Source organism: Paramacrobiotus metropolitanus, unplaced genomic scaffold (assembly GCF_019649055.1).
Source record: "Paramacrobiotus metropolitanus isolate TYO unplaced genomic scaffold, Prichtersi_v1.0 Parri_scaffold0000008, whole genome shotgun sequence".
In the NCBI taxonomy this organism is placed as follows: domain Eukaryota; kingdom Metazoa; phylum Tardigrada; class Eutardigrada; order Parachela; family Macrobiotidae; genus Paramacrobiotus; species Paramacrobiotus metropolitanus.
Window position 1 is genome coordinate 423,650 of NW_026570228.1, and position 25,466 is coordinate 449,115.

At 42.9% G+C, this 25,466-nt stretch overlaps 3 protein-coding genes across 3 annotated transcripts; all 3 read left to right on the forward strand.

The window, feature by feature from the left end:
- Window positions 1-163: 163 nt before the first annotated feature.
- On the forward strand, window positions 164-2,456 carry LOC129582673 (protein masquerade-like). Its single transcript, XM_055474249.1, has 4 exons — window positions 164-1,065; window positions 1,383-1,517; window positions 1,611-1,722; window positions 1,794-2,456. Exons 1-4 carry the CDS (start codon window positions 438-440, stop codon window positions 2,029-2,031), a joined length of 1,113 nt encoding a protein of 370 aa, XP_055330224.1. The 5' UTR covers window positions 164-437; the 3' UTR covers window positions 2,032-2,456.
- A 13,836-nt stretch (window positions 2,457-16,292) lies between these two features.
- On the forward strand, window positions 16,293-18,545 carry LOC129582694 (kelch-like protein 26). The gene is made up of 4 exons (XM_055474281.1): window positions 16,293-16,771; window positions 16,992-17,268; window positions 17,475-17,775; window positions 18,295-18,545. Exons 1-4 carry the CDS (start codon window positions 16,521-16,523, stop codon window positions 18,543-18,545), a joined length of 1,080 nt encoding a protein of 359 aa, XP_055330256.1. The 5' UTR covers window positions 16,293-16,520.
- A 15-nt stretch (window positions 18,546-18,560) lies between these two features.
- On the forward strand, window positions 18,561-20,090 carry LOC129582695 (kelch-like protein 1). The gene is made up of 4 exons (XM_055474283.1): window positions 18,561-18,918; window positions 19,242-19,325; window positions 19,434-19,640; window positions 19,850-20,090. The coding sequence occupies exons 1-4, from the start codon at window positions 18,561-18,563 to the stop codon at window positions 19,894-19,896; spliced, it is 696 nt and encodes a 231-aa protein (XP_055330258.1). The 3' UTR covers window positions 19,897-20,090.
- The last annotated feature ends 5,376 nt before the right edge of the window (window positions 20,091-25,466 follow it).

A 25,466-nucleotide genomic window follows, 5' to 3' on the forward strand; every position in this document is an offset into this window, starting at 1 on the left:
GCGCCACAAGCACTATCATTCAGCGCTTTTCCAAACCATTAGCAGCTTTGGTTGCTGCCACGACTATTGAAAACATAATCGGAGCCATACCGGAAGCACCGCATTGCGCAATATTCAAAAGTTAAAATGTTGATTACTTTACACTTTTCAGATTATAATTAAGCATTTTATATCTGACTACTGACATATGCAGAGAAATACACTCTGTTAGTTGTCCTGAAGCCAAATGACTCAAATACAGTACATTAGCAAGGCTTCTGCTACGATTCTGCCGGATACGGCATTAAAACAGTTCCGGTTCCGGCAGCACGGTCGACGATCGGACGTTCGTTTGCGATTTCTCTGTTATTAAACTTATAATTATATAAGCAGGAAAGCGTTCTTCCAGGTTTCAGTACCACTGCTTCTCGTTCGACAAGAAAAGCTAATCAGCTATCATGCATTACGTGCTGTTCATTCTCTGCCTGCTTAACTTCGCGCACGACTCACATAGCAGGTTCCGTCAAAAAATCCCGCGCGAACAATGGGATGCACTTCTTAATCAATTCACATTCGGCACGGAATCCGGCGTTAGCGTGAACCGGCTGCATAATGGTCTCCGTTTCATCCCGGAGAAGACAACGCAGCGGGCCACCATCCCCAAAGCTTGTGGCATTCCAGGCGGAACCCATTCCGACCCCTTTGAACTATCCTCTCAATTCACCCGACCAGGCCGTGACGCCGCAGCTGACCGGGAGCGCCGCAGTATCGGGGGGACGGAGACTAGCGCCTCGGTGGTGTGCTGGCAAGCCTTTGTCGTTATCGATCAAGGTAACGGGACGGAGGTCATGTGTGGCGGAGTCATCATCGGATCGCGCACAATCCTTACTACTGGCACATGCTTATTTAATTATCTCCGCAATTCCGCCTTCAACGCGTCGGCGTACACGGTCATCGTGGGAGCAGTGGACAGTAACGCACCAACGTCGAATCGCCAAGACCCTACCGGATGTGCACAGACTTATACCGTGGAAAGTGTTCTGTTGCACCCTGGTTATGTCTTCGCGACGGATGATAACGATATCGGTAAGCACAATATTGATCTAACGTTCAGTTTAGGAGAATAGGTACTCCCTTTCCGCCATAATCCACGCCTGTATGAGAGGCAGGGCGACACATGGGGCGTTAAAACCCCTCATTAGCAGAGTGAAGACCGAATTAAGCTGTTCTGGCCAGTGAATGGTGACCAGGGCATATACAGCTACGTAAAAATGCTTTAACGTCCAATATTTTACCATTAAAACCGTAGTGTCAGCTGTTATAGCGGCTCGACGTAAGGGAGTTTCTGAAAGCTTTCGGAATGCCATGTATTGCATATTGTGATATGCCTACTTTACTTGAAGGTATACTGACGTTATCGAGCGCCATTGACCTTGCCAACAAACCCTGTGCATGCTCAATATGTCTGACAAACCGAGTGCCGGCCTTCAACGAGACATGTGTCATGAGTGGCTATGGAGTCGAAAACAACGGAAACTGTAAGCCTTTGTTATATTAGTAATTTTTGTGTCAGTATGTAGTATTATGTACAATCGAGTGCACAGTTCGCTGCATTCGTCACTTGCTTGCAGCATACCCTAAAGCGTTTACACTAAAGTGGATTAGACAAAAAATCATCCCACAGTCGAACAGCTGCGTCAGGTTCTGCTTGGAAAACACCTGCACCAATATCAGCAATTTCCTGTAAGATTGTAGCGGCAATATGTTGCAGACTGTCGCTGCCTTTTCGGTAAGCACTGGTGTCGCTTTTGCAGTTGCAGTCAAGGCGCGTTAGGCCAGGATGAATGCTGGGGGGACAATGGCGGGCCACTGGCGTGTTACGATCCCACTCGCAACAACTACTACTTAGCTGGCCTCATAGCCTTCGGCACAGAGACCTGCGGAAAAAATTTAAACGTTGGTGGACAGAGCGTGAAAATAGAACAGTATTTGTCGTGGATAATAGACAATGCGCTGCCGGGTGATGTGCAAGTGGAGGACGTCGTCGGGTAACACCGTCGACTATTTCGCCAGTCGGAACAACAACAAATTATTACTACCTCTACATTAATATGGGCTGACCAAAGAGAAAACAAAATGCTGCTTATGTATACGCATTAAACGTGAGCATCAGACGTGAGCATTAAACGTGAGCCATACGATAGTGGATTCCAGTATTTTCATTGGCAAAGCCTGCCGTCGCTACTTTTCAAATATAACCGCGCGCTGGGGGGGAAGGGGGTTACTAATACAGACCGGTGGTCGGAACGTGAAAGTGTAATCTGTAAGCGGTCGGAACGCGAGTAAAAGCGAAGTACCTGTAAATGAACTGCCGTAAGCAACTTATTGGTTACTTGATTAAGTATTTCTGTTCTGAAATGTCAAAAAGTTGCTCATACTGTATCTGTCAAAGCCGAAGACAAAATGAATGAAAACAAAATCAGTCAATGTAAATGGCGTCAAGCGTAGAATACAATTGTACATTCAGGCTGCCTGAGGTTTGAATGCATTTAAATTATCTCTGACAGGACAGATTCAGAATAAAAAGTGGTCATATAAAGTCACTATCAGACACATTTTCAATGGAACGAAAAAGACATCATTTATGTTCAAGAAAGCCAAACCAGTGGCCTGGAAAGCCGCCAGTTTTTACAGCGTAACTTTTTTTACGTCGTTTTTTCTGTTATAGGTATCTGTAATATCTCTATTTGATCTGAAGTACTAAATGCAAACCAATGGTTTGTGTTTTTTGTTGGAGCTTAATTTACGAGTACAAAATGGTTTGAAACCCCTTTACGCTTGTGCAATAAAACACCGAAAATTTCTAAAAACACCTGCAACGTAATGCAAACTCTGAAAACACGTTTACGGCACAGCGCAGAGACTAATCGAACTGGACCAGCCTGCGGTGTGCCCTACCGGTGTCCATACGTTTCGATCCGCGTTTGCTAACAATGTTTAATGACATTCCGAGTCAGGCATTCAGTTTTAACCTGAACCTTCCCAAAAGCATCACACGGGGCGAATGACCAGTAGACGGAATACCCAGTACAGTAGTGTTTCGAAAGAAAGGCAAATTGCCAAAAGCGGCCCAGGCCGGGTCCTCCCGGGTGTTTCTACATAAAGCTCAAGCATTTCCGTTTCAGTCCACAATAATACCTTTCTCTGCTATCTACATATGGCAGCTGGACCTAGACTGGGATCACTCTCTGACCAGCTCCAAACCACGCTGTATGCGGTATAACCAAGAAGTCTAAAACTCCTGTGATGCATATTATCATCTTTATGAAGGTACTAAATCTGTAAGTTTGCCAGTAATCATAGATGCTATAGATCTGTACAGCTATTACGACGGCCGCCTGAACGGCTGCAAAGGCGGTGGCTGTTCTGCGGAGAAACGAACAAACGGTGTTCTGAGCCGGAAAGTCAGCCAATCCAAATGCCCACACTACGATTATCCAACCTCGGTGCAGTTTATGAAAATTTCCCGGTGCTTAGTGCTTTTGTGAAGACGGCATGGTTATCAACTTATTCCTAATGCCCAAGACAGTGTAATAAGTGAACCTGCCACTGCTAATTGAAGAAGTCCTTTGGGTCTACCAAACCTTTGGTGTTATGTATGGATACGGAAGATGCTTCCAAATGCACACCATATTTCGGTTTGAATCTTCTGCGGAACGTTTACTTATATCATTATGGTATCGCTACGAATTACCGGGTTACGCGGCAGAGACACTTGTATGTGCAAAGCACTTTCGATAATAGAAATGGTCTTTTGGGATTTTGGTCGAGAGTTACAGCGCACAGCCGTACCTATGTACAGGTACCTAATGATATATTCACAGAGCGTGGTTCGTTTTTATGATTGACGGTTGAATCATACAAGGACAAATCTTACTTCCGCATAATATTTGTTGCACCTCCCGGTGAACAGCAGAAATATTGACAACCGATACAACTTCCGGCGACGGAACTTGTTCCTGGTTTCCTCGTGACTGGAACAATTTTTGTATGCTTCGCTAAACACATTATTTCATCTAAACCTATGACAAACGATGGTCACGAGGCCTTTAATTTACTGAACGAGCATGCGGTAGTGCAGATTACAAATGGGTTTTACGATCACCAGTCCAGTTTGGATTGGTGTAGCGCAGCAACGTTGACTATAGACCGCTCCGCAAGCAACGTCCGGCAACAAAATAAAAAATGCATGATTATTACTTTGTATGATTCTAATCGACAGATGGTCCTCCCATGAGAATCGATGACTACATTCCGCAGTTTGCAGTTGTTGCAGTAAGCGCCACGCGGAGACTTTGAAGCATAATACCATAATTCCCATTAGTGGTTTAAATGAAGACTTTCAGGTTTGGCATATCAAACGTACAGCGCAATATAATACAAGTGCAAGCAACGCTTCAGTGCTGTTCCTTATGAAATTCACACTTAAAGCTGCCCAATCTTCTTATTTAAGGTTTCCTATTTCGAAAAGTAAACAGCAGCTGAAGCAAAATTGATATTTTAAGTTGCATCCTCAGAAGCCATGCAGCCGGTTGTACTAAGCGAAGTGCCCGGCAGTGGTTGGTTCACACGCGACTGGAAACTACTCTCCTCGCTGCTACGTATGCACGGTTATTTTCCATGGATAAAAACCGGAACAGCTTTGGATTCCAATCGTTGTCCACAAAAAGTCTCCCTGCGCGTGGTGTTCACCGGGTTCCTGATTGTTCTAAACAGTATGTTGGGCATAGTTGCCGTCATCGATACACTGCACCAGACTGTGCCCAGGACGGCAGCGCACGACAGGCCGCCACTGCTAATTTCCGCCGCCATGATGCTGCTGTTTCACGGCGTTGGAATATTGTTAGTGCTGTTGTTCCCATTTTGCACGCGCTCGCTAAACAACGCGGTGGAGGAGCTTGAAGAGGTCTTAAAATCCTATGACATACCGTCAAAATCGCGAAGGCGTATCTACGTGTTTCTGACTGGTGAACTGACCTTTGTTATCAGCATGTCAACTTGTTTATGGCTTCTTCACTTCCAGCAGTTAGACGCATTGGAAACTGCCTCGGTGTCCTTTCTACCGTACACATTTTCCGCTCGTTCATTCGTGATAGTTTTTCAGTTTCTGCCGTTTTGCTCTAGCTGCTTTAGCCCTTTGGCTTTTACTACAGTTTTTCAGTACTTCGCTGCTTGTTTATCATTGGCTTTCCTAGAAAACAACCGTCAAACCGCTTACCTTGTCAATAATACCGGCAAAGACCAGTCGGAATTATTGGATGTTTTGGAGACATCGCGTAGGCGGCACTGGAAACTCTCGAAAGTCACGAAAGCCATGGATGATAATTTTTCAACCGTACTGTTTGTTCAGCTGGTATTCGACGTTCTGGCAATAATATTGATGATCGGCATCACCATGGGTGGCGTGTTGAAAGTGCCGTTGGGATTGTTCACTACAGCAACTGTGGGAGATTTAATATTCATGAACGGTTTTGCCGCCGGGAATATGGTCCTGCTCGTTTGCAAGATGAGCGCTGCAGGGATTCTCAATTCCCAAGTAAGACGTGACTACAGAATAGTGCTACTGTATTATTACAAATGTTTTCCGAATAAGTATAACGTAAAATGCTTGAGGAACTATACTTCTCTTTTTTGAGGCATAACAATTTACTTTTTGGCTCCGTACAACATTCCAGCTTTAATAGTTTTGTATTACTGTCGCATTAATATTGAACTGCTGGTTGAAGCTAATCTAATATTACGAGTGATATTTCTGTCACAGAAGTATGTATTTTATATATCAGACCATGGCAGTGCTAAACTATTAAGGCAAAAAAAGCGACACGCCTACTTCCGGTGCTACGTCATGATAAGGCAAGCCATCCACCAGCGCAATGCTTTACGGCTCGTAGGCTCCACAGGTTGCTATGATCAGCGCTTTGAGGTTAGTTCAAGTTAAAAACGAGTGACCTACAGCTTAAAAGATAGAGAAAAAAATTTTAAGATTTCTGATGCAAAGTTTGTGTGGAGCTTGGGCAGACAGGAGGTTTCAGAAAGGTTCCGGAGTGTAAGCAGTTTGCTTACAACGGTCGTGCGGTGTGGACCGACCGTTGAACTGACTTTGTATGCTACGTAACTCGATTTCCTTTACGAAACGTTTTAAAAACCTCAGTTCGCCTTTTTTACTGAAAACTTTGGCACCAGAAAACGTAAAATTTTTTGGGCTTTCTTTTGAGCTATACCAGGAAGATTTTATTGCACGATAAAGCGAAATGTGTTTACCATACCACCAATAGAAGTATGTGGCGTATACACAAGCGGCTTGCCTTAGCACTGCGCAATCGAATTCGCTTTGCTGTCTTATTATACTGTATAACTGTAGTACTGCCATGATCTGACTCAAGTTCTACAAACTTTTATGCTGCAACAGGCTCATGGACTTGCTGCGATTTACTACGAAATAGCGGAGACGGCCGGGAACTGGAGAATCAAAATCGAAACCTTGACAATGCCGACCGTGCAGCGTTTACGAGATTATCCGGTTGGCTTTACCGCCTGCAAACTTTTCTTATTCGATACTAGCTTTATTGTTACGGTAAGATTTGGATTAAAATAATACTGCTTTAAATATAAGCGGAGTGCGCTGCTCTGACCATCGGTCTTATTACTTTCCCGCTTGTTAGGTTATCGGAGTCCTACTGACGTATTTGGTTGTTATGTACGAGCTGACCACTCGTGATGACCCCAAACCATGCGGGAATACCAGCTCTGGCGTGGATTCCAGTTGGAGCTTACCCATCTGAATCCCTGGACATCCAAAAGACTAATAACGATTTATCTCCAAATTGCATTTTATTACAAGCGATTTCAATAAGGGCTGATCTGCAGCAAAGCCTAAGTGTACTTAACCTTTTGATGTAGCTGCTGGCGTAGTCACAATTAAATCTTTTTGCACTGGGAAAATAAAGAGGCTGAACGATAAAAAGATACTAGTATATTTCCATGGTTCCGCGAATCGCACCCTTACCAGCTATTTATAGTAGAAAATAATTCGCTAGATATTTTTGAATCCTTATTCCGTTTGGTCTTAACCCTAGCTTCTGTCATTGTGCTTACTTTTCCCCGGCTAAGATTCTGCGATATTTGAAATGGGGCAGATCAGTTTACCCTACCCCTTTGCTTCATTTGGTAGGGGTATACAGTGCACCGACTTGTGAGAATTTCGAGTAAATCGAATTAGCATCTGGCTTTTTTTAACGCTTATATTTAACCTGATATGTAGCGAGAGCCACTTGACCAGCATTCTGAATGAGCATGTGGTAGTGTAGACTATAAATCGGCTTTGAGGTCGCTAGTCCAGTTTGGAGTGGTGTACCAAGCGCAGCGTTTGTAATGGACCGCTCCGCAAGAGCCTTAAATCTGCGAAAGAAAAACTGCGCTGCGCTTTCGTTTTTGGCAAAATTTATTCCATCGCCCTCGCCGATTAAGTCCGTCTAGACACATTACCTGGCTACCATCTCGGCAACACACAGAATGACTATGACATTGTATGATGCTAATCGGTTTCCACCGTCCTCCCTGAAAATTCGATGATTATATTCCGCAGTTCACAGTAAATACAATAAGTGCTGAGTAGGGAATTTAAATCATATAATTCCCATTAGTGGTTTAACTCGACGCTTTTGTACTTTAAATACTAAACGTACAGCAGAATATACCATCAAGCAGAAGCAACGCTCCAAGGCTGTTCCTCCTGAAACAGTGAAACTCACGTTTATCCGATTCTACAATCTTTTTATTGAAGATCTTTTCATTTTCGAAGACGAACAATAGTGGAAGCATAAGCAATAACTGATAATAACGGTAAAAAACCATGCATTCGGAAGTGCTGAGCGAAGAACCCGGCAGTGACTGGTTCACACGTGACTGGAAACTGCTCTCCTCGCTGCTACGTCTTAACGGTTATTTCCCATGGATGAAAACCGGAGCCGCTATCGACTCCACCCGTTGTTCACAGAAAGTCTCCATGCGCGTGGTGTTCAACGGGATCCTGGTTGTTCTGAACAGCATGCTGTGCATAGTGGCCGTCATCGATACACTGCATCAGACGATGCCCAAGACTACAGCGCACGATAGGCCGCCGCTGCTAATTTCCGCCGCCATGATGCTGGTATTTCACAGTTTTGGCATTTTGTTAGCGCTCCTCGTCCCTTTTTGCACGCGCTCGCTGAACGAGGCCGTGGAGGATCTTGATCAGGCGTTGAAATCATATGACATACCGTTAACGTCACGAAGGCGTCTGCACATTTTTCTAGCCGGCGAACTGATCTTTCTTATCAGCATCTCAGTTTGCTTATGGGCTATTCATTTCCATCAGTTTGACGCACTGGAAACGGCCGCAGTGTCTTTTATACCGTATACATTTTCCCCCCATGCATACGTGACAGTTTTTCAATTCCTGCCGTTTTGCTCATGCTGCTTCGGTATTTCTGCTTTTACGATAAGTTTTCAGTACACTGCTGGTTGTTTGTCATTGGCTTTTCAAGAAAACAACCGATTAGCCGCTTCCCTGCTGCACAGTACTTGCAAAGATCAGCTGGAGTTTGTGAATGCTTTGGAGATATCGCGTAAGCGGCACTGGAGACTGTCGCGGGTCACGAAAGCCATGGATGATACTTTTTCTACCGTACTGTTTGTACAGCTGGTATTCGACGTTACGGTGATTGTGTTGATGATCGCCATCACCATGGGTGGCGTATTGAAAGTACCGCTGGGAGTGTTCACTACAACAACTGTGGGAGATTTAATATTCTTGGACGGTTTTGCCGCAGGGAATATGGTCCTACTCGTGTGCAAGATGAGCTCTGCAGCGTATCTCAACTACCAAGTAAAACTCGACTGTGTTTAAGACTGGAAACGTTTGCCAGAAGCAGATTGCTAGTACACTTTAAGAATTACGTCTCTCGTTTTTGTTGCATAAAATAATATTTATTTGCTCGTATAAAGCGCCGCTTTCGTACATTAAGGCTATTATACGTTGCACTGCTGACTGCAGTTGCAGTACTAACAGTATTATTTCTTTTACAGAAATTTTGTATACTCGTATATCAAAATATTTAAGTTTTGCAAACATTCTTGGTGCCACAGGCTCATGGACTTGGTGCAGTTTACTACGAAATAGCGGAGACAGCCGCCGAGTGGAGGATAAAAATTGAAGGCATCATCACGCTGACAGTGCAGCGCTTACGGGATTATCCGGTTGGCTTTACCGCCTGCAAACTGTTCTTGTTCGATACCAACTTTATTATTACGGTAAGATTTGGGTTTTAAAATGATACTGTATGCTGTGAGCTTATTGCCCTGAGTCACTGGCCACCGATTCCATATTCCCACTTGTTAGGTTATCGGAGTACTGCTAACGTACTTGGTTGTTATGTACGAGCTGACCACTCGTGATGAACTCAAACCATGTGGGAACATCAGCTCTGGTGTGGATTCTAGTTGGAGCATACCCATCTAAATCCCAAGACTTACGATGGCATCATCTTAAAGGCTGATAATGATTTTGCTCCGAATTTCCCTACAAGTAATTTCAATAATGGCAGAATTTGCATCAGAGCCTATACTTGTTAGGCATTTGACGTTGGCGTTGGCGGAGTTACAATTTGGTCTTTTTCAATTGGGAAAATAAGCTAGTTGAACGACAAAAACATATCTTACTGGGCAACAGCCAACAAAACTTGTACCAAAAAAGGCAAAATGCGAACTCATACAGATACGTTTTCATTGCTGCTGTATCTGTAGGCATAACACTGGAAAGTTTTCGCTTTTTGTCTTTTTGTGACGATTGGGTGCGAGCAATAAAACTGTGCACCACGAGATCAAAACGAAGCTTTTCAACGATAAGCGGGACGGCGTTTCACAATAGCAAAAGTAAAAGCAAAGCTGAAAAAGAAAACTGAAACGTAATGCTATATGTACTGTATCTGTATGCCCGCATATTACAAATAAACAGCTTCTTAAGCGACTATTTTTTTGCATTCAGGATATTACTTGTCGCCGTGGTCGGTATTAAGTAAATGAACATTTGGCCTTGCCGCCCGTGATTGCTAACCAATACTGTGTTGTCACGCTCCCACAAGCTTGAAAACGTCTTGAATAATTCTGTAAAATCGTCAGATAGGATACGTCCGATAGGATTCTGTATAATCGTCAGATAGGATACGCTTTTCGCATAAGTGTTGCGCTGTCTGGGAGCACCGATCGCTACCCCACACGTGTGCGGTTGCGGTGGGCTGGTCGACGAGTTAGGCCGACACGGACTTCGCTGTAAGCCGTACATAAGTACGGAATCGGAACGATTAATACATACAATAAAACAAAAAAATCCGGACCGCACCATCAAGTGGATTCCCAAATAGCAAGGCTGGACTAAACAACAATTCCCAGTTACCAGATTTGCTTAATCATTTCTATGGCAACAGTAGTCCGCTCACATTTTTAGCACAACAGATGCAGTCTCTTGTATTCTCATGGGTAATTAGGTCGTTCTGTGTTACGACGGTATTGTTGGAGATGGAGTTCCTCATCACCTGCATAAACCAGTCATTATCGGGGATAGCTCGGCTTGCGTGCCCTAGCTCAGCGAACAAGATGGCATTCGTGAAGACTATTCCAGCAATCTGTATACAACAGGAGCAGTTTGTAAAAATTGATGCCATTATAAGATGATTCATGTCAAGATCTTTTGAGTATAGTAGGAAACTTCACCTCTAGACAGACTGCTCGTGTTAAAATTATTCCGCCTAGGGAGAAACCGCTCCCATGTCTTTCTATAGCATACAGAAGGTTCTGCACGGTCCGTCCGTATGGTTCATCCCGGGAAGACTGGCTTCTCAAGGTTGCAACCATGGAGCCAATCTGTTTAATGGAAAATCGGTTTTCGCTGATATGCGAAGAATCATCGGTTTTTTAACTTTTATCAATCAATAAAATACGTATACGTTAGATTTTCAATTGTACTTGTGGTGGGGTACCGCATAATGTAATCAATACCAACACTTACGCTTTCTCCAAACCGAACAAAGATTACCATAACGACTATCAGCCGAATTCCCGAACAAGTTACCAGGAAGAGATGAAATCGATTAATGGCACCAGTTTCCGCAAACCTCTGTCCCACTTCGTATGATGATATTACCATGTAGATAATGTTTTGGACAGCGAAGAATGCACTCACGTATTTGAACTTTTGATCAAATAGTCTTGTTAGTTGGTAGAGGTCATTAGCATGTTTTAACGAACTAGCCGTATAATAATCGTCAGATGACAACAGAACTTGCTGCACTTTTTTCGTTAGGCGGGTCAACAAGAGCCCCGTGAAGAGAACCATACTCTGTATAACACTTCGAGCGAAGGTATTGATTCTCCAGAAAATCATGTGCAAACCAAGAAAAACGCAATTTTTTAATCCAGCGCAGCTGTCTAAATATTTTAACTCGTTCAAGAGAAAAGCGAATATCTGCACGAACAACTGCAGCGCTACCCAAATAATCAGAAGTAAGAGTAGTGATTTCTGCTCTTTTTTTAGGAAAAGCGAACCAAATTTGACATCGACATTCATGATCAACTTCAAAATTTCTCTTCCGGAAACCCAACCAAATACCGCTGCATGCAGTATAACTGCAGCGTCTAGAATTCTCGAGGTAAAGAGTATCTCACTGGTGAAATCAGTAAATGTGGTATCTTGCCAGTCATCGTATATCGTATAACACTGAACAACTATTACTGTACCCGCCTGAAAGATGGCGAAGACAGTGGCAGTGCGGTTGATCCATTCACGAACAATGACCTCACCTGGAAAAGCTGCGAATCCCAAGGCTGACAACGCGATTATCCATACACGGTACAGCTTATAAAAGTATCCCGGCATTGAACGCGTTTTCGAGGCAGTTATCACCATGCGTGATGCACAGGGCATTGTCTTATGCAGTGCGTGTGGGTTAATATTTCAACTCCTTGATTGAAATATTCGATGCAAAACTGTTACCGCTTTCACGCACAATGGAATGCTGTGCCATTTCTTTATAAAGACAGCGCGCACAATATAAATATATATCTGTTCTTCCGAAGCACAAAAATCGCAAACGTTGCATGTGTTTTATGTAATACTTTGCCTAATACTAGATTATATCGGAGAATGCGGGAATTTGCCTCGACATTCCGAGCTAATAATGCTTCCACTGTGCCGATCCTTTCGCAAATATTACATCTGTCGACGCAGCGCGAGCTTCGATGCACACAGATGATCGGATCTCTTATGAATCTCTTGCCCGCTCTTGAGCACTATGTCAAAATCAGATAGAACCGAAAACGACAGCTCAGACACCTGATATCTAGTGCGCATCTGTTATACGGATATCAGGAAACTGTGTTTCTCTGCTCCGCATTAACGGCAAATTACCGTGGCAAGTGTACCTCATGAGGTACACTTGTCAAAAATAAAAAAATAAAAAACACTGATCAGTGTTTTTTATTTTTGCCATCTGTAGCACCGGCGGCCATTTGCCATCTGTGCACCGGCGGAATTTATATGACGACGCTGCTTGTGCTGACGGAATTCGATGTCCTGGCCAATAATGCGATATTCCTGTTTTTCAAGTCAGACCCTCTTTTCAGGCTGTTAATTAATTGAAGAACTGGTGCTTTTGTGAGGGTGACCTCCTGCGCACAGACGCTATAGTATTTCTGTATGGGTTCTGTTGCAGCAAACACGTTACGTCGTCTGCCAAGAAGGCCATCAGAGATCCACTCCAGTGCTCCAGTGCATGCTCTTCGCTTCGTAAAGATAGTCGGAAATAATAATCGAATACCTAACTCAAACCGCTGCATGTCTTAAAGATCATGTTAACACGAGTCGCAGCCGGGTTCGCTCCGGATGCCATCCGGTTGGCGCGAATCCTTGAACCGCGCTAAACGCACTTCTGGGCACATGTAAGAATATCAGGTGTGCACTGCGAAACTTTTGTCATACAGGTCGTTCAGACTACCGACCATCCGTTTGTAGAAGTTACGTTTGCGCTCTGCAGTCTTATCGAGTTATCGGACTGTGAATTTGCGTTTTGATGTTGCACTTAGTCCCAGTACAGTATGTCTAAAAAATCTCACGCAGTTCATTTTTTAACCACGACTCCGGATCGGGAGTGCAGCAATAAAAGAATGATTTGGAATGCATTGATTTAACACTGGAGACAATTAATTGACCACAACAAAGCAGCATGTGGAGGGCGGCTTTGATTTCCCAGCGTTCGTTACAGCAAACTGCGAAATTTGCTACTCAGGGCGTTCGCCGAATATAGCGATTCCGCTACTTACGGCATACAAGTACCCCATAGTATGTATGCCATCGAATGTAGAAAAATTAAAAGTGTTTCATTACTTTCTTTTAATACAAGCACTAAAAGTGTACTAAGTAAATGCTTAGAAAGAAATGTGCTGAAGTACTATTTAGGTAGTTGTCAACAAATTTTGAAAACGCGATTCAAGCTTTCAGTAGCAATTCCATGCTGCCAAAATCACTCGTAACTACAGCGTAGATTTATTTTTCACTTGGATACAGGCAGTAGTGATATCACTTTGGACTGTCATGTCGCAGTTGTAAGAATTGAGGAGAGAATGAACATACACTTTTAATTCTAAAAGTGTATGTTTATTTTAGTGCAAGTGCTTTTGCGCTCGTGCATTCATGCACTCCATTAGATCTTCCTGTAGAAATACGGTTTCGTTGACAATGGAAGTCTGCAGCATCTGCACAAACCAGTCTTTATCAACGGAAGCTCCGCTTGCGTGCCCCAATTCACCGAATAAAATGGCATTCGTGAAGATCATTCCAGCAATCTGTGTGAAGAACATTTTGCCAAATGTTGGTATGTATTTTAAAATACTAACTCACAGGTGATCTTATTCTATCCATATTTAAAACAGCAAAATTTACCTCGAGACAGGTTTCTCGTGTTAAGAACAATCCACCGAGGGAGAAGCCGTTAGGGTCTCTTTCAATAGCATCTAAGAGATCCAGCAAATCCATTGCGTAGAATTTGTGCTGGCAAGCATGGCGTCTTAGTGCCGGCACCAAGGAGCGTATCTGCTGGGTACAACAGCAACCGACCGAATAAAAGCGTTAAAATTTTATTTTTTACTTAAATATAGTCTTTATTCAGAAGGTAGATTAAACAAATCTACTTGCATTTTCTCCAAGCCGAACAAAGATGACCATAAGGACAACGAGCCTAATTCCCGAGCAAGCCACGAGAAAGAAATGAAACCAGTTTATTACACCATTTTCCGCAAAGCTTTGTCCCACTTCGTACGGTGATGTCACCATGTAGATCACGTTTTGGACAGCAAAAAGTGCACTCACGTAGGCGAATTCCTTACCAAACAGCTTGGTAAATCGATAAATTTTACCGGCTTGCTTTAAGGATGCAGGAATTTGACACCTTCGGCTGTCCAAAGGTCATGCTGCACTTTACTCGTTAAATGAGTCATCAAAAGGCCGGTAAAGAGAATCATGCTTTGTACGAGACTTCGATAGAAGGCATGAATTCTCCAGAAGAACGTGTACATGCCAAGAAAAGCACAATCATTTACTCCGATGCATGTGTCAAAATATTTCACATCGCTCAAGACAACGCTAAAAATCTGCACGAATAGCTCAAATGCTATCCAGATAATTAATGCCAGCAAGAGAGCATTTGTTTGCTTTTTGATACAAAACGAACCAAACTGCACATCAACATCGAAAATTAACTGTAAAATTCGCTTTCCGGAAACCCATCCAAACCACGCTGTATACGGTATAATCGCGTAGTCTAAAACTCCCGTGATATATATTATTACGTTTATGAAGGTAATAAATCTGTAATTTTGCCAGTAATCATACATGTCATAGATCTGGATAGCTATTACGACACCCGCCTGGACGGCAGCAAAGGCGGTGGCTGCCCTGCGGACGAATGAGCCACCTGTATTCTCGACCGGAAAATTAGCGAATCCCGAGACCCATAATACGATTATCCAACAACGGTACAGTTTGTAAAAATGTCCCGGCGGTGGTTGCTTTTGTGATGGCGGCATGGTTATTCGTAATGTCTAGGTCGGTGCCCGATATATTATGGGACTACTAAATTTGTCAGCCCATCGATGGATTCTTTTGGCTCTAATTTAAGTGTATACATGTATCAATGCGACAGGAGCTTTATTAGAAAAAATGTGTCGGTTTGAATCTACAAAGAACACTACAAAGGTACCTCGTATTTACCTTGCAGCAGTGTACCGCTATTGAGTGGCGCGACGGCGATATGTACTAAGCACTTACAATATTAGGAAATGAACTTTTGGTATTTGTCTCGAGAGTCACACCATTTACGCATTTTAGTTACTCAAGGTACAGTATCTCATGTTTCCGCATATCGATCCCTTGTTTAAAAGCTAAATCCTATATTCAAGAGAGCTAGAAGAGTTTGTTGTATTGTTCTAGCTTTTATCTTTCTTATGTTTCTGTATTACTCGTATGTCTGCAAAGGCACGAAAAACTGACTTTGAAAACACAACAAAACATCTGAAACCTAAGAATGACTAAAGAAAGCCTAAGAAAAGTTACAAACGTGAGAAAACATAAGAAAACATCAGGAAAACGTAACATAGCCTTTTGCCCTTCGCCCGCATTACACTGCGGTTACGTACGCATGCGATCGCATCCGATCACTTCGGCCACAGTTCACTTCACGGCACACTTCGGCTCATGCTCATTTCAATTTGCCAGCACACATTTCAGCCACCGCTTATTTCAGTCTTTTGAAATCGTGGGGCAAGTTTCCTTTGGTTATCCCTGTTTTCTGGTGTTTTCTACGTTTTCCTCTCGTAGGACTCTCCGGATTTAACATAGTCCTCTATGAGAAAACGGATAAAAGCCAGCACCGGGTTTGCCATAGAGGAGTATGGTAAATGCGGAGAGTCCTATCATTACTTTGCAATCGAAATAAAAAATCGCATTCATACTGTCAAAAAGTGTATATTATTATGTATTTTTCAAGCCTATGGATACAATTTTTGCTAAAGAATACACAAAGTTATAAATTTTCGAATATTTAAAATTTACACGTAATTTGTCAGCAGTCACACTGAACAAAGTACTGCCAGAGCTGCCCGTCGCCTGCTCACCGCCTCGGTGTTTTGATCCGGTGCTGCAGCTCACGCAAAATTGAGATAAAAATTGAAATAAACGATACTTCTGCACTATAATATGTCTGCTCTCGTAGAGAGTCAGAGACTTGATTACAGTACTCGTATTTGATTTATTTTTATTGATCGTGCTAGTGGAGAGAACTCTCTGCTAGTGCTACAAAACTTGCAATCACAGCCAGCATTTCGAAGTGTAGCTGCGGTTGTTTAGTTTCAGCCACAAAAATTGTTTGCTGTCCTTTCCCCATGTCCAGTAAATTATGAACGCCGCTGGGAACTATATGGCCATTACCCATGGATTTCTACGCGGACTGCGAGAACTTAAGTCCACAGGAACATTGTGCGATGTGGTCCTTAAAGGATCGGAGAACAGCGCAGCTAATATTCCATGCCACCGTAATGTCCTCAGCGCACACAGCAGCTATTTTCGCACCCTATTCACGTCTGGATGGAAAGAGTCCTCCCAGTCGGAAATCCAGCTGAAGAACACCCCCAGCCAAATGTTACACAAGTGAGCAAGTACTTTTAAAGAATTTATGATATTTATCACGCATAAATTATTTAATTCAGGTTGTTTGTATGGTTCCCGTATTGCGTCTTTTTCGATAGTCGATACTGTAGAAAAATGAGAGAACTCAGAAGCCAATTGTCATTCAGTAACGTCATAGTACAAAGTAGGATGTGAATTCTGTATAACTAGTCAGGTACTCCATAACTGTCTGTGTTGTCAGGCTCATCGATTTTGCATACACAATGGAAATCGACGTCCACGAAGAGAACGTTCAGTCCGTTCTGACTGCGGCGCTATTCCTGGATATTGCTCCTGTCGCAGATATTTGTTGGGATTTCCTACAAACTCACTTGGATTCTTCCAGCTGCTTGATGGTCTACTCTGCATCGGAGACCCATAAAAATCCGTGTCTGGCTGAGAAAGCCAAGAACCTCGTACTCCGTCACTTTGCTCAAGTTTCACGAGGCGAAGACTTTCTGCTGATAGACGCAGATAAAGTATGTACATACTTCGAGATTTTCCATAGTACTGATTACCCGCTAAAATTTTGCCATTAATTTTGAATATTTTTGCGAAATGAGCGATTCTTCGTTTTCTTTTGATTTTCGGGTTCGACAACAAACTCTCCAATTAACTTTCGGTTCTTTATTTGCTGCAGATGCCAGATGTTTATCATATCACTATTTTGTGTTTTTGTCGGTAGTTGATGGATCTGTTCGTGTCGGATGCCTTGCACGTGGAGAAGGAGGACGACGTTTTTCGCGCGGTGAAGCGTTGGTTTGATCACGACACGGCTGGACGCAAGGCGCAGTTGTCGGATGTTCTGCAGTTTGTTCGCGTTACCTTTCTCGATCCCGGTTGCCTAGAAGATTATTTTCTGGCCCTTTACAATGGCTTCCAGAGCGTTCCGTGTACTGGTGCGAGTTCATCTGGAGTTATCAATGAACTTCCGGGCCGGAGAGCGGAGGCTGCTACATCCCGAGGCCGACCGCGAGAATCACATGGTACTAATGGTAGTGTTATTTTACTGCGCCATTGCGCTCATTTTTTGTTAATCGGCAATGAGAAATAACCGTGATACCGTATTCTACCAACTGCATACCATTTTATCGTAGAGGACTATTTTATCGTAAAGGATTCGCATAGCCTTTTTTCGGGCAAAATGTTTTCAAAGACGGGGAGCCATTGCGATCCTTCAGTCTTTATTTCGGGGTGGGCTTTTGATTAATACTTTATTTCACCAGAGGTACAACATAATTTTGTATCAAGTGAAAACATCAACATAATTTTGTATTTAGTGATTAATTGTTTTTATTTTTCTTAAGCAAGCATTGTAAAAGCAGGACGATAGTTTCTCGCAGCTCACCTGAAAGGGTGAAGTGTTGCCATTTGACATAACAACAGTCAGAGCAGCTTATTAGTAATAACATTAACAGTACTTTAAAAGCAGAATAACTTATTATGTAGATAATAATGCAGTTTAGTATTAACAACTAATCGAATTTGTTAATATTTGTTTGAAGGTTTTCCTACAGTGATTTCGTGCTTTGGTGGCAACTCTGCGGACCATTACACCCTGAACGAAACCAATGTTTTTAGCCCATCGATACCGATGGTGTACCATTTCAAGGATTTACCACAGCCAGTCGCCAACTGCGGTGTGGTCGTACTGGACGACAGCTCGATATTTGTGTGTGGAGGACTTATCGAATTTGATGATGGAATGAGCAGTACGCCGAAAGCCAACCAGTACAACCCCGTTCGTAATCAGTAGGCGGCTGTGACACCAATGATAGAACGACGGGGATGTCATGGGGTGGCTGTACTTCACAATCGTATATACGCTGTGGGAGGTTGTCAGATCAATGGGGATGATTGGAGAGAGTTAACTTCAATGGAATGTTACGACCAGCAAAGAAATTCTTGGAAATATGTAGCTAGCTTACCGCTGGCTTTGGAGGATTTCGCTATGGTGGCCTCCAACGATCGGCTGTATGTGTTCGGAGGAAATTCGCCGTCGGGAGTGAGCAATAAAGTTTTCTGCTATGATCCAGTTGGGGATGCCTGGAGCCAGAAGGGCGATATGCTAACTGGTCGACGGTGGTGTTCTGCTTGCATTGGTCCGAGCGGACTGATTTATGTCGTCGGTAAGAAATGCGCAATATTCGCTCATTTAACAACATAGTAATACGTTAAATGTTTGTCGAAAACATTTAAAATCGAAAATAACAAATTGATGTTCTACTGTTTAATTCATTGACTTGCTGATTAATTTATTTATTTTCGAGTAGCCAAGTCCGTAAACGGGCACTCTGGGATATCCTTATCCTTTAAAGAACTTCAGATATGCTAAGCTAGTCAAGTCTCCCCCACACGAGCATTACGTACGATAAAGAAGCGGTATATCGCAGGATTGCTGAGTTTTAGAATACGGGAATCAACTATCGTTAACAAAGATTGTTATTCGTAGGTGGGGATGCTGGCAAACAGCCCGAAGAATGTCTGCGCTGCACGGAAGCTTACGATCCAGCTGCTGATAAATGGCTGAAAAAAGGTAGAAGGTTATTATTCTGTCGTTCACTGGTTCCACCCGCAACTTCGTGTTAGCTAATGCTCACAAACAGTAGTATCATTACTCGTTCGTGAACCCTTTTTTATGTAGCTGACATGCTTAGAAGACGCAATATGCCTGGGAGCGCGTGTGCGTACGGGAAGATTTACGTTCTCGGTGGGTGTACTGAGGACATCAGGAATTGCGACAGCTCCATTGAGTTTTACGACGAAGTTACGGACACGTGGACGCTGCACGAAAGCCGGCTGTTAACACCGAAAAGTGGTTTTGGTTGTGTGACGATGAGGATGCAGAAAGGTAGGTACCGCGAGTTTGAAAGGAGTTGACTGATCTTTCACGGCTTGATGCAGCAAGCGGCAAGCCGTTTAAACATCTGAACTGCAAATGGTTTCAAAATTAAATTCAGTAGCTTACCATGACGAGTGCCGTGGTAGTATTACCAATTGATAGTATGTATTACAGCTTCAGTTCCAGGTTAGTCATTGTATGAGTCCTTGCTTTATCAGGTATGCATTTGTCCGGATTAATCCCTGTAGTTTGCGAAAAAACATGAAGGTACTGTGGACTGCGTGGATATACTCCTCTGGAATTCTAAAATCGGCATAAGGGTTGGTAATCTTGTACTTCAGTTTTTTTTATCTGTTGTTGTGAGATTGTGGAACTTTGGGTTTTTGAAGGTCTATTAGTCGGGGTCGGCAAACATTAGATTGAGTTTTCTGCCAGATAAAGACCTACAGTACGCTTCTGCAAATTGTGTACGACCATGAAATCTCATTCAGCATTAAAACAACTCTTTCAGTGCTGCAGTTGTACAAAGTCTTACCAGAATAACCTGCATGCGGAAGTGCCGCATTTTGATCATACGTATTATGATCACAACCCAAGCAAGACCGGCATGCAGAGGCATTTTCTATTAATTTTCGGCTCTCGTCGGCTATTGTTGCAGCAAGTATGATTTAGTTGGAAATCCTAACGTTGCAAACTGGATTACACCCATAGTATCTGCAAACAGAGAAGCTGTGCCACTTGCCAGTAGAGCTTGCACACAATATAGATATGCAGTACACAGTACTTTGTACAGTGTAATAGCGAAAAACTATTAACATATCCCAGGAATCTGTATCTGTGTCCATCTGAACCATTTCTTTCAGAGAATTTCTATTTCGAAAAACTGTTTAGGGAGGTCAACTCAGGTCTTCACTTGGTCCGGAGCTCGAAAGCAGTGAAAAACAGCAAGTTTTCTGTGGTGCATCGGAAAACATGCGGTTGTATGAGCAAACTGCAAATGCCAACAGCAGGTGCTTACGCTTACACGCGATTGGAAGATACTTCCTCGCTGCTTCGTTTAAATGGTTATTTCCAATTTCCATGGATGCAGACCAAGGCCGGTTCTGCTCGTTGTGCGCTCTCAGAAATTCTCCTTGCGCGTGCTGTTCAGTCGCTGTTTTAAACAGCATGCTGCGTATAATAACCGTCGTCAATATACATATGTACGGTACACGGTACCCAGCACTTCGTTGTACGATAAAACACCGCTACTAATTATCACAATCTTGCTGTTATTAATTTTAATAGTGGCGGGATATTGTTAGTGCTGATTGCCCTTGTATCCACACGCTTGCTGAATCCCGCGGTGGAGGATCTTAAAGAAATTTTAACACTCAGAAATTATTACTGCACCAAAAAACCATGTACAAGTTCTAAGTGTTGAGGTGATTATTAACATCATAATTCGCTTATTGGCCCTCTATTTCTGGTAGTTTGACACTTCACAAACTGCATCGGTGTCCTTTGTATCTTAAACCATTTCCGCCTACATTTCGCGTCAGTCTTCCAATTTATACTTTTTTTCTGGCGGTTATAGTCACTTACTAATTACTATGATTTTTCAGTATATTGCTGGCTGTTTGGCAAATAAGTTATGCGCTCCCGTTGTTATCAATGCATTTGGCAAGATTTTGGAGAGACGGATTACCGTCACGATGAACTTCTTGTCAAATACATGTACTGAACAGTCTTTACGCAGTAAATCCAACCGGGTTATCACGCAGGCGATGGGTTAGGGTGCTTGCAATGCTTTCAATCTTGTGCTTCCACTCAGAAGCGGTTTCCGCTAATTTGTAATACAATACATGTTAGCAATTCCTTGTGCCTGTAATAATGCAGTAGCTGACAACTTTTATTGTTCTAGTACTTAAAAAATAATGGTTTATGACATACAGTGTGCCATTACTGCCATATGCTAAAGAGTAGTGGCATGTTATACGTCTGATTTTCGCGTCGTCAGTCCATTAATACCATACAAGCTAAGCGAATTTGAACAATTCACCAGGGAATTCAAAGTGGCCGCTGCGACCATCCGTCCAAACAACAGAAATGAACTCCCAAATGAAGACCCCGAGAGGAACAAGTTCGGAACAACATATCCACAATACCGCCGGTGGCAAAAACATTCAGAGGGGCCGTTAGTGTTCCTCCGATAGCGATTCCATCATCAGTGGAATAGCCAGCACATCGAATCTTGTCAGCACGAACAACGCCCCCGTTCATATCCCGTTCAGTTTCCTGGTGACCGTTGTCAATCGCCAATGGCGTCCGGGATATCTCCAAGCGGCCGAGTGCCTCGAGCGCGTGCATTTTATCGCTATTGGGCTCAGACAGGACATTCTGACGGGCACACTAACAATTCGTTGACCAGAAACCACTATCCCGCTGACCGACAATTTGGTTGCGACTTTTTGCTAACCGCCGAAACGGTGACCCGACGGTTTGTTGAAACGACCAATCGCTGAACGACATCTCAGTGGACGACGTTTTGTAAAAACCGTCAACTTGCTGACAACATTTTGTTGATTTGAGAAAGCTGGAAGTAAGGAAACTTAAGAAAACTAAGACAATAAGAAACCTAAGTTAGTTTTTGAGTTTGCTTTACTTCTTGTTGTATCAAACGGTTTGATTTGGAACACTTGGACAACTATTACTTCACACTACACGTTTATCACTACCCGAAATGTGTATCACTACACACTATTTTAGGCTATGATCAAACCGAAAAGCAAGTTTTCGGAGGGAAAGATTAGCGCCAGTTGGCCGCTACTGCAGATTATAAAGCACCCAATTGAAAAACAGTCAGATATAGGAGTACACCGGAAATTTATAGTGGATAAACGATCATGATGCAGTTTCACTGGATGCGAATCGATAAGCACGGAGAAATAGAAGGACAAAGGAAAGAATGTGATGAAAACATTCTGACAAATAGGTAAGCGACGTGTACATCCGTCGCCTGGATTAGTTAGTGATCTTGTACAAGTTTAAAGCCACGTCAAGCTCTTGAGCGGTTTCATTCAGGCTCCTCGAAAGAACCAAAAACTAGTTCCATCGCTGGACGTTTTATCGGCTTTCGACATTTCTTCTGTTCAGGAGAGGTGCAGCACATACATTTATACGGAAGTAAGATTTGCACTTATATGATTCAACCGTCGCCCATGAAAATAATTGTTCGCTGGCCCTGCGGAATATACAGAAGGATCGGCATGACGGAATCATTAGGTACTAAGGTACGACACATAGGTACGGCTGTGTGCTATAACTCTCGAGAAAAATCCCAAAAGACCATTTCTAATATCGTGAGTGCTTAGCACATACAAGTACCTCTGCCGTATAACCCGACACTTTGTAACGGTAAGATAAGGGTCGGCCAACTTCGCCTTTGCCGTCCATTTGCCTTTGACGTTTCAGTTTGCCGTTTTCAACTTTACCTTTACCTTTGCCTTTGCCGTCGGAAAAGCCGTTAGCATTCCAATTTGCCGTTTCAGAACGCCGTCTGTAAAAGCCTTTGCCGTTTGGAAAACGAATTACCGTTAGCACATTGCCATTTCTAAACGTTTTTTACGCGTTTCCGGTTTCACGGTTTTGCACATTATTCTGCAAAGGTACGTTATGTGCACGATCCGCGAAAGTTTTAAAGCTTTTGATATTTTGTTTCTGTATACACCGCCTTAATTAAGTTTCAAGGTGTGTAACAATGGTATAACATGATACCGTAACAATATAATATACAGCATAATCATCACCGTAGTCCAGAAAATGATTAAGTTAAAATTGTCAGCACACCAACAACGTCATCTACACACTTTTAAGTTTACAATGTTAGATTGTTAAAATAATAATTTTCGGAATCGGTGCACATAATTAAGCTTATTATCTAACGAATCATTTATAAAAGTTACCTCAATAAGCTGACTGCCTTACAAACAAGCTATAAACAAGTGGTACCAGCAACAAACTGTTGTTCACTTTATTAGGCAGAACCCTACATTGCGTATCACGTTGCTACTTCTCCAAACGTCAGACCATATAGATAAGACAAGCGTTTATTTTAGTGATTTCTGTCGTGTTTGACCATGCAGTACCAACACTTTTGTTTCTTTAAGTACATATTTTACGAATGAGGATTAAAGTGTAAATCTCGAAACTTAATTATGGCGGTGTATACAGAAACAAAAATACCAAGAGCTCTAAAACCTTCGCCGACTGTGCACATAACGCCTACGTGAGTGTATTCTTCGCTGTACAAACCATGATCTACATGGTGACATCATCATATGACGTGGGAAAGAGTTTTGCGAAAAATGGCGTTATCAACGGGTTTACCTCTTTCTCGTGACTTGTTCGGGAATTAGACTTGCTTTCATTGCGGTCATCTTCGTTCGGCTAGGAGAAAGTGTAAGTAGAAAACAGTTATCATACTCAGTCTTCTGCCCCAGAAAATGTACCTTCTGAGTAAAGACTATATTTGGGTAAAACATAAAGTCTTAACACGGTATTCGGTCGCTTGCTGTTGTACCAACAGATGCGTTCTATGGTGCCGGCACTAAGGCGCCACGCGTGCCAGCAGAAACCCTACGCAAAGGACTCACAGGATCTCTTGGATGTCATTGATAGAGATCCGAACGGCTTTTCCCTCGGTAGATTGTTCTTAACACGAAAAATCTGTCTGGAGGTAAATTTTGTTGTTTTAGATATGGAGGAAAGGATCGCCTTTGAGTTATTTCAAAATACCAACATTTGGCAAAACTGTTTTTTGCACAGATTGCTGGAATAATCTTCACGAATTGCATCTTATTCGGTGAACTGGGGCACGCAAGCGGAGCTTCCCTTGATAAAGACGGGTTTATGCAGATGCTCCAGACTTTCTTCGTCAATGAAACTGTTTTTCTACAGGACGATCTAATGGAGTGCATAAATGCACGAGCGCAGAGGCAGTTGTACGTATAAAGATACTTAGACCCTTTTAATAGTGTTTCTTTTAAAAGTAAGATGTTAACACTTCGTCATTCGATGACATGCATACCACTGGCCCGGGTACATACATGCCCTAGCAAAATTCGGAATTCGCTGTAACGAGCGCTGGGAATAAAAACAGCCTTGCACACGCTGTTTGTTGTGTTAGTCTCCAGTTTAACCTTTTGGAACGCTGGATTTTATAGAATACGCAAGCTTGGACAAGCACAAAACGAAATTGGTGTCTGTTTTTTTCACTCTTTAATTGGGTCAAAGCTGGTTGCAGCACTTCATTCAAATATTAACACTGAAACATAACTGAGCTAAACGTAGTCCGCGGAGAAAACCGATCTTGCTGATATGCTACGTAATACATATCTTTAATATTCACCAATCACCACCAAACGCAAGACTCGTCGCTCTTTCTTTTCTGTTACACCAGTAATCATTTCATGACATCAGCTAGACAGTAGCATTCTGCTGCATCTGGACGGACAATGGTTTTGTTGACTACGGAATTCTGCAACATCTGCATAAACCAGCCCTTATCGGGAGCAGCGCGGCTTGAATGCCCCAGTTCACCGAACAGGATGGCGTTTGTGAAGATTATTCCGGCAATCTGTACATAACGGAGAGGTTCAATTATTAATAGAGGCTTTCGGCAAACGCTCCGCTTAATGTGCACTTAGTGCGACACAAGAGCGGTCGTTTTCCGTGAATTCAGTGGAGGAATTTACCTCGAGGCAGGTTACTCGGCTTAAGGGGATTCCACCAAGGGCGAACCCGCTCGAATCTCTATCAATGACATCCAGGAGATCCTGCGCGTCCAGTGCGTAG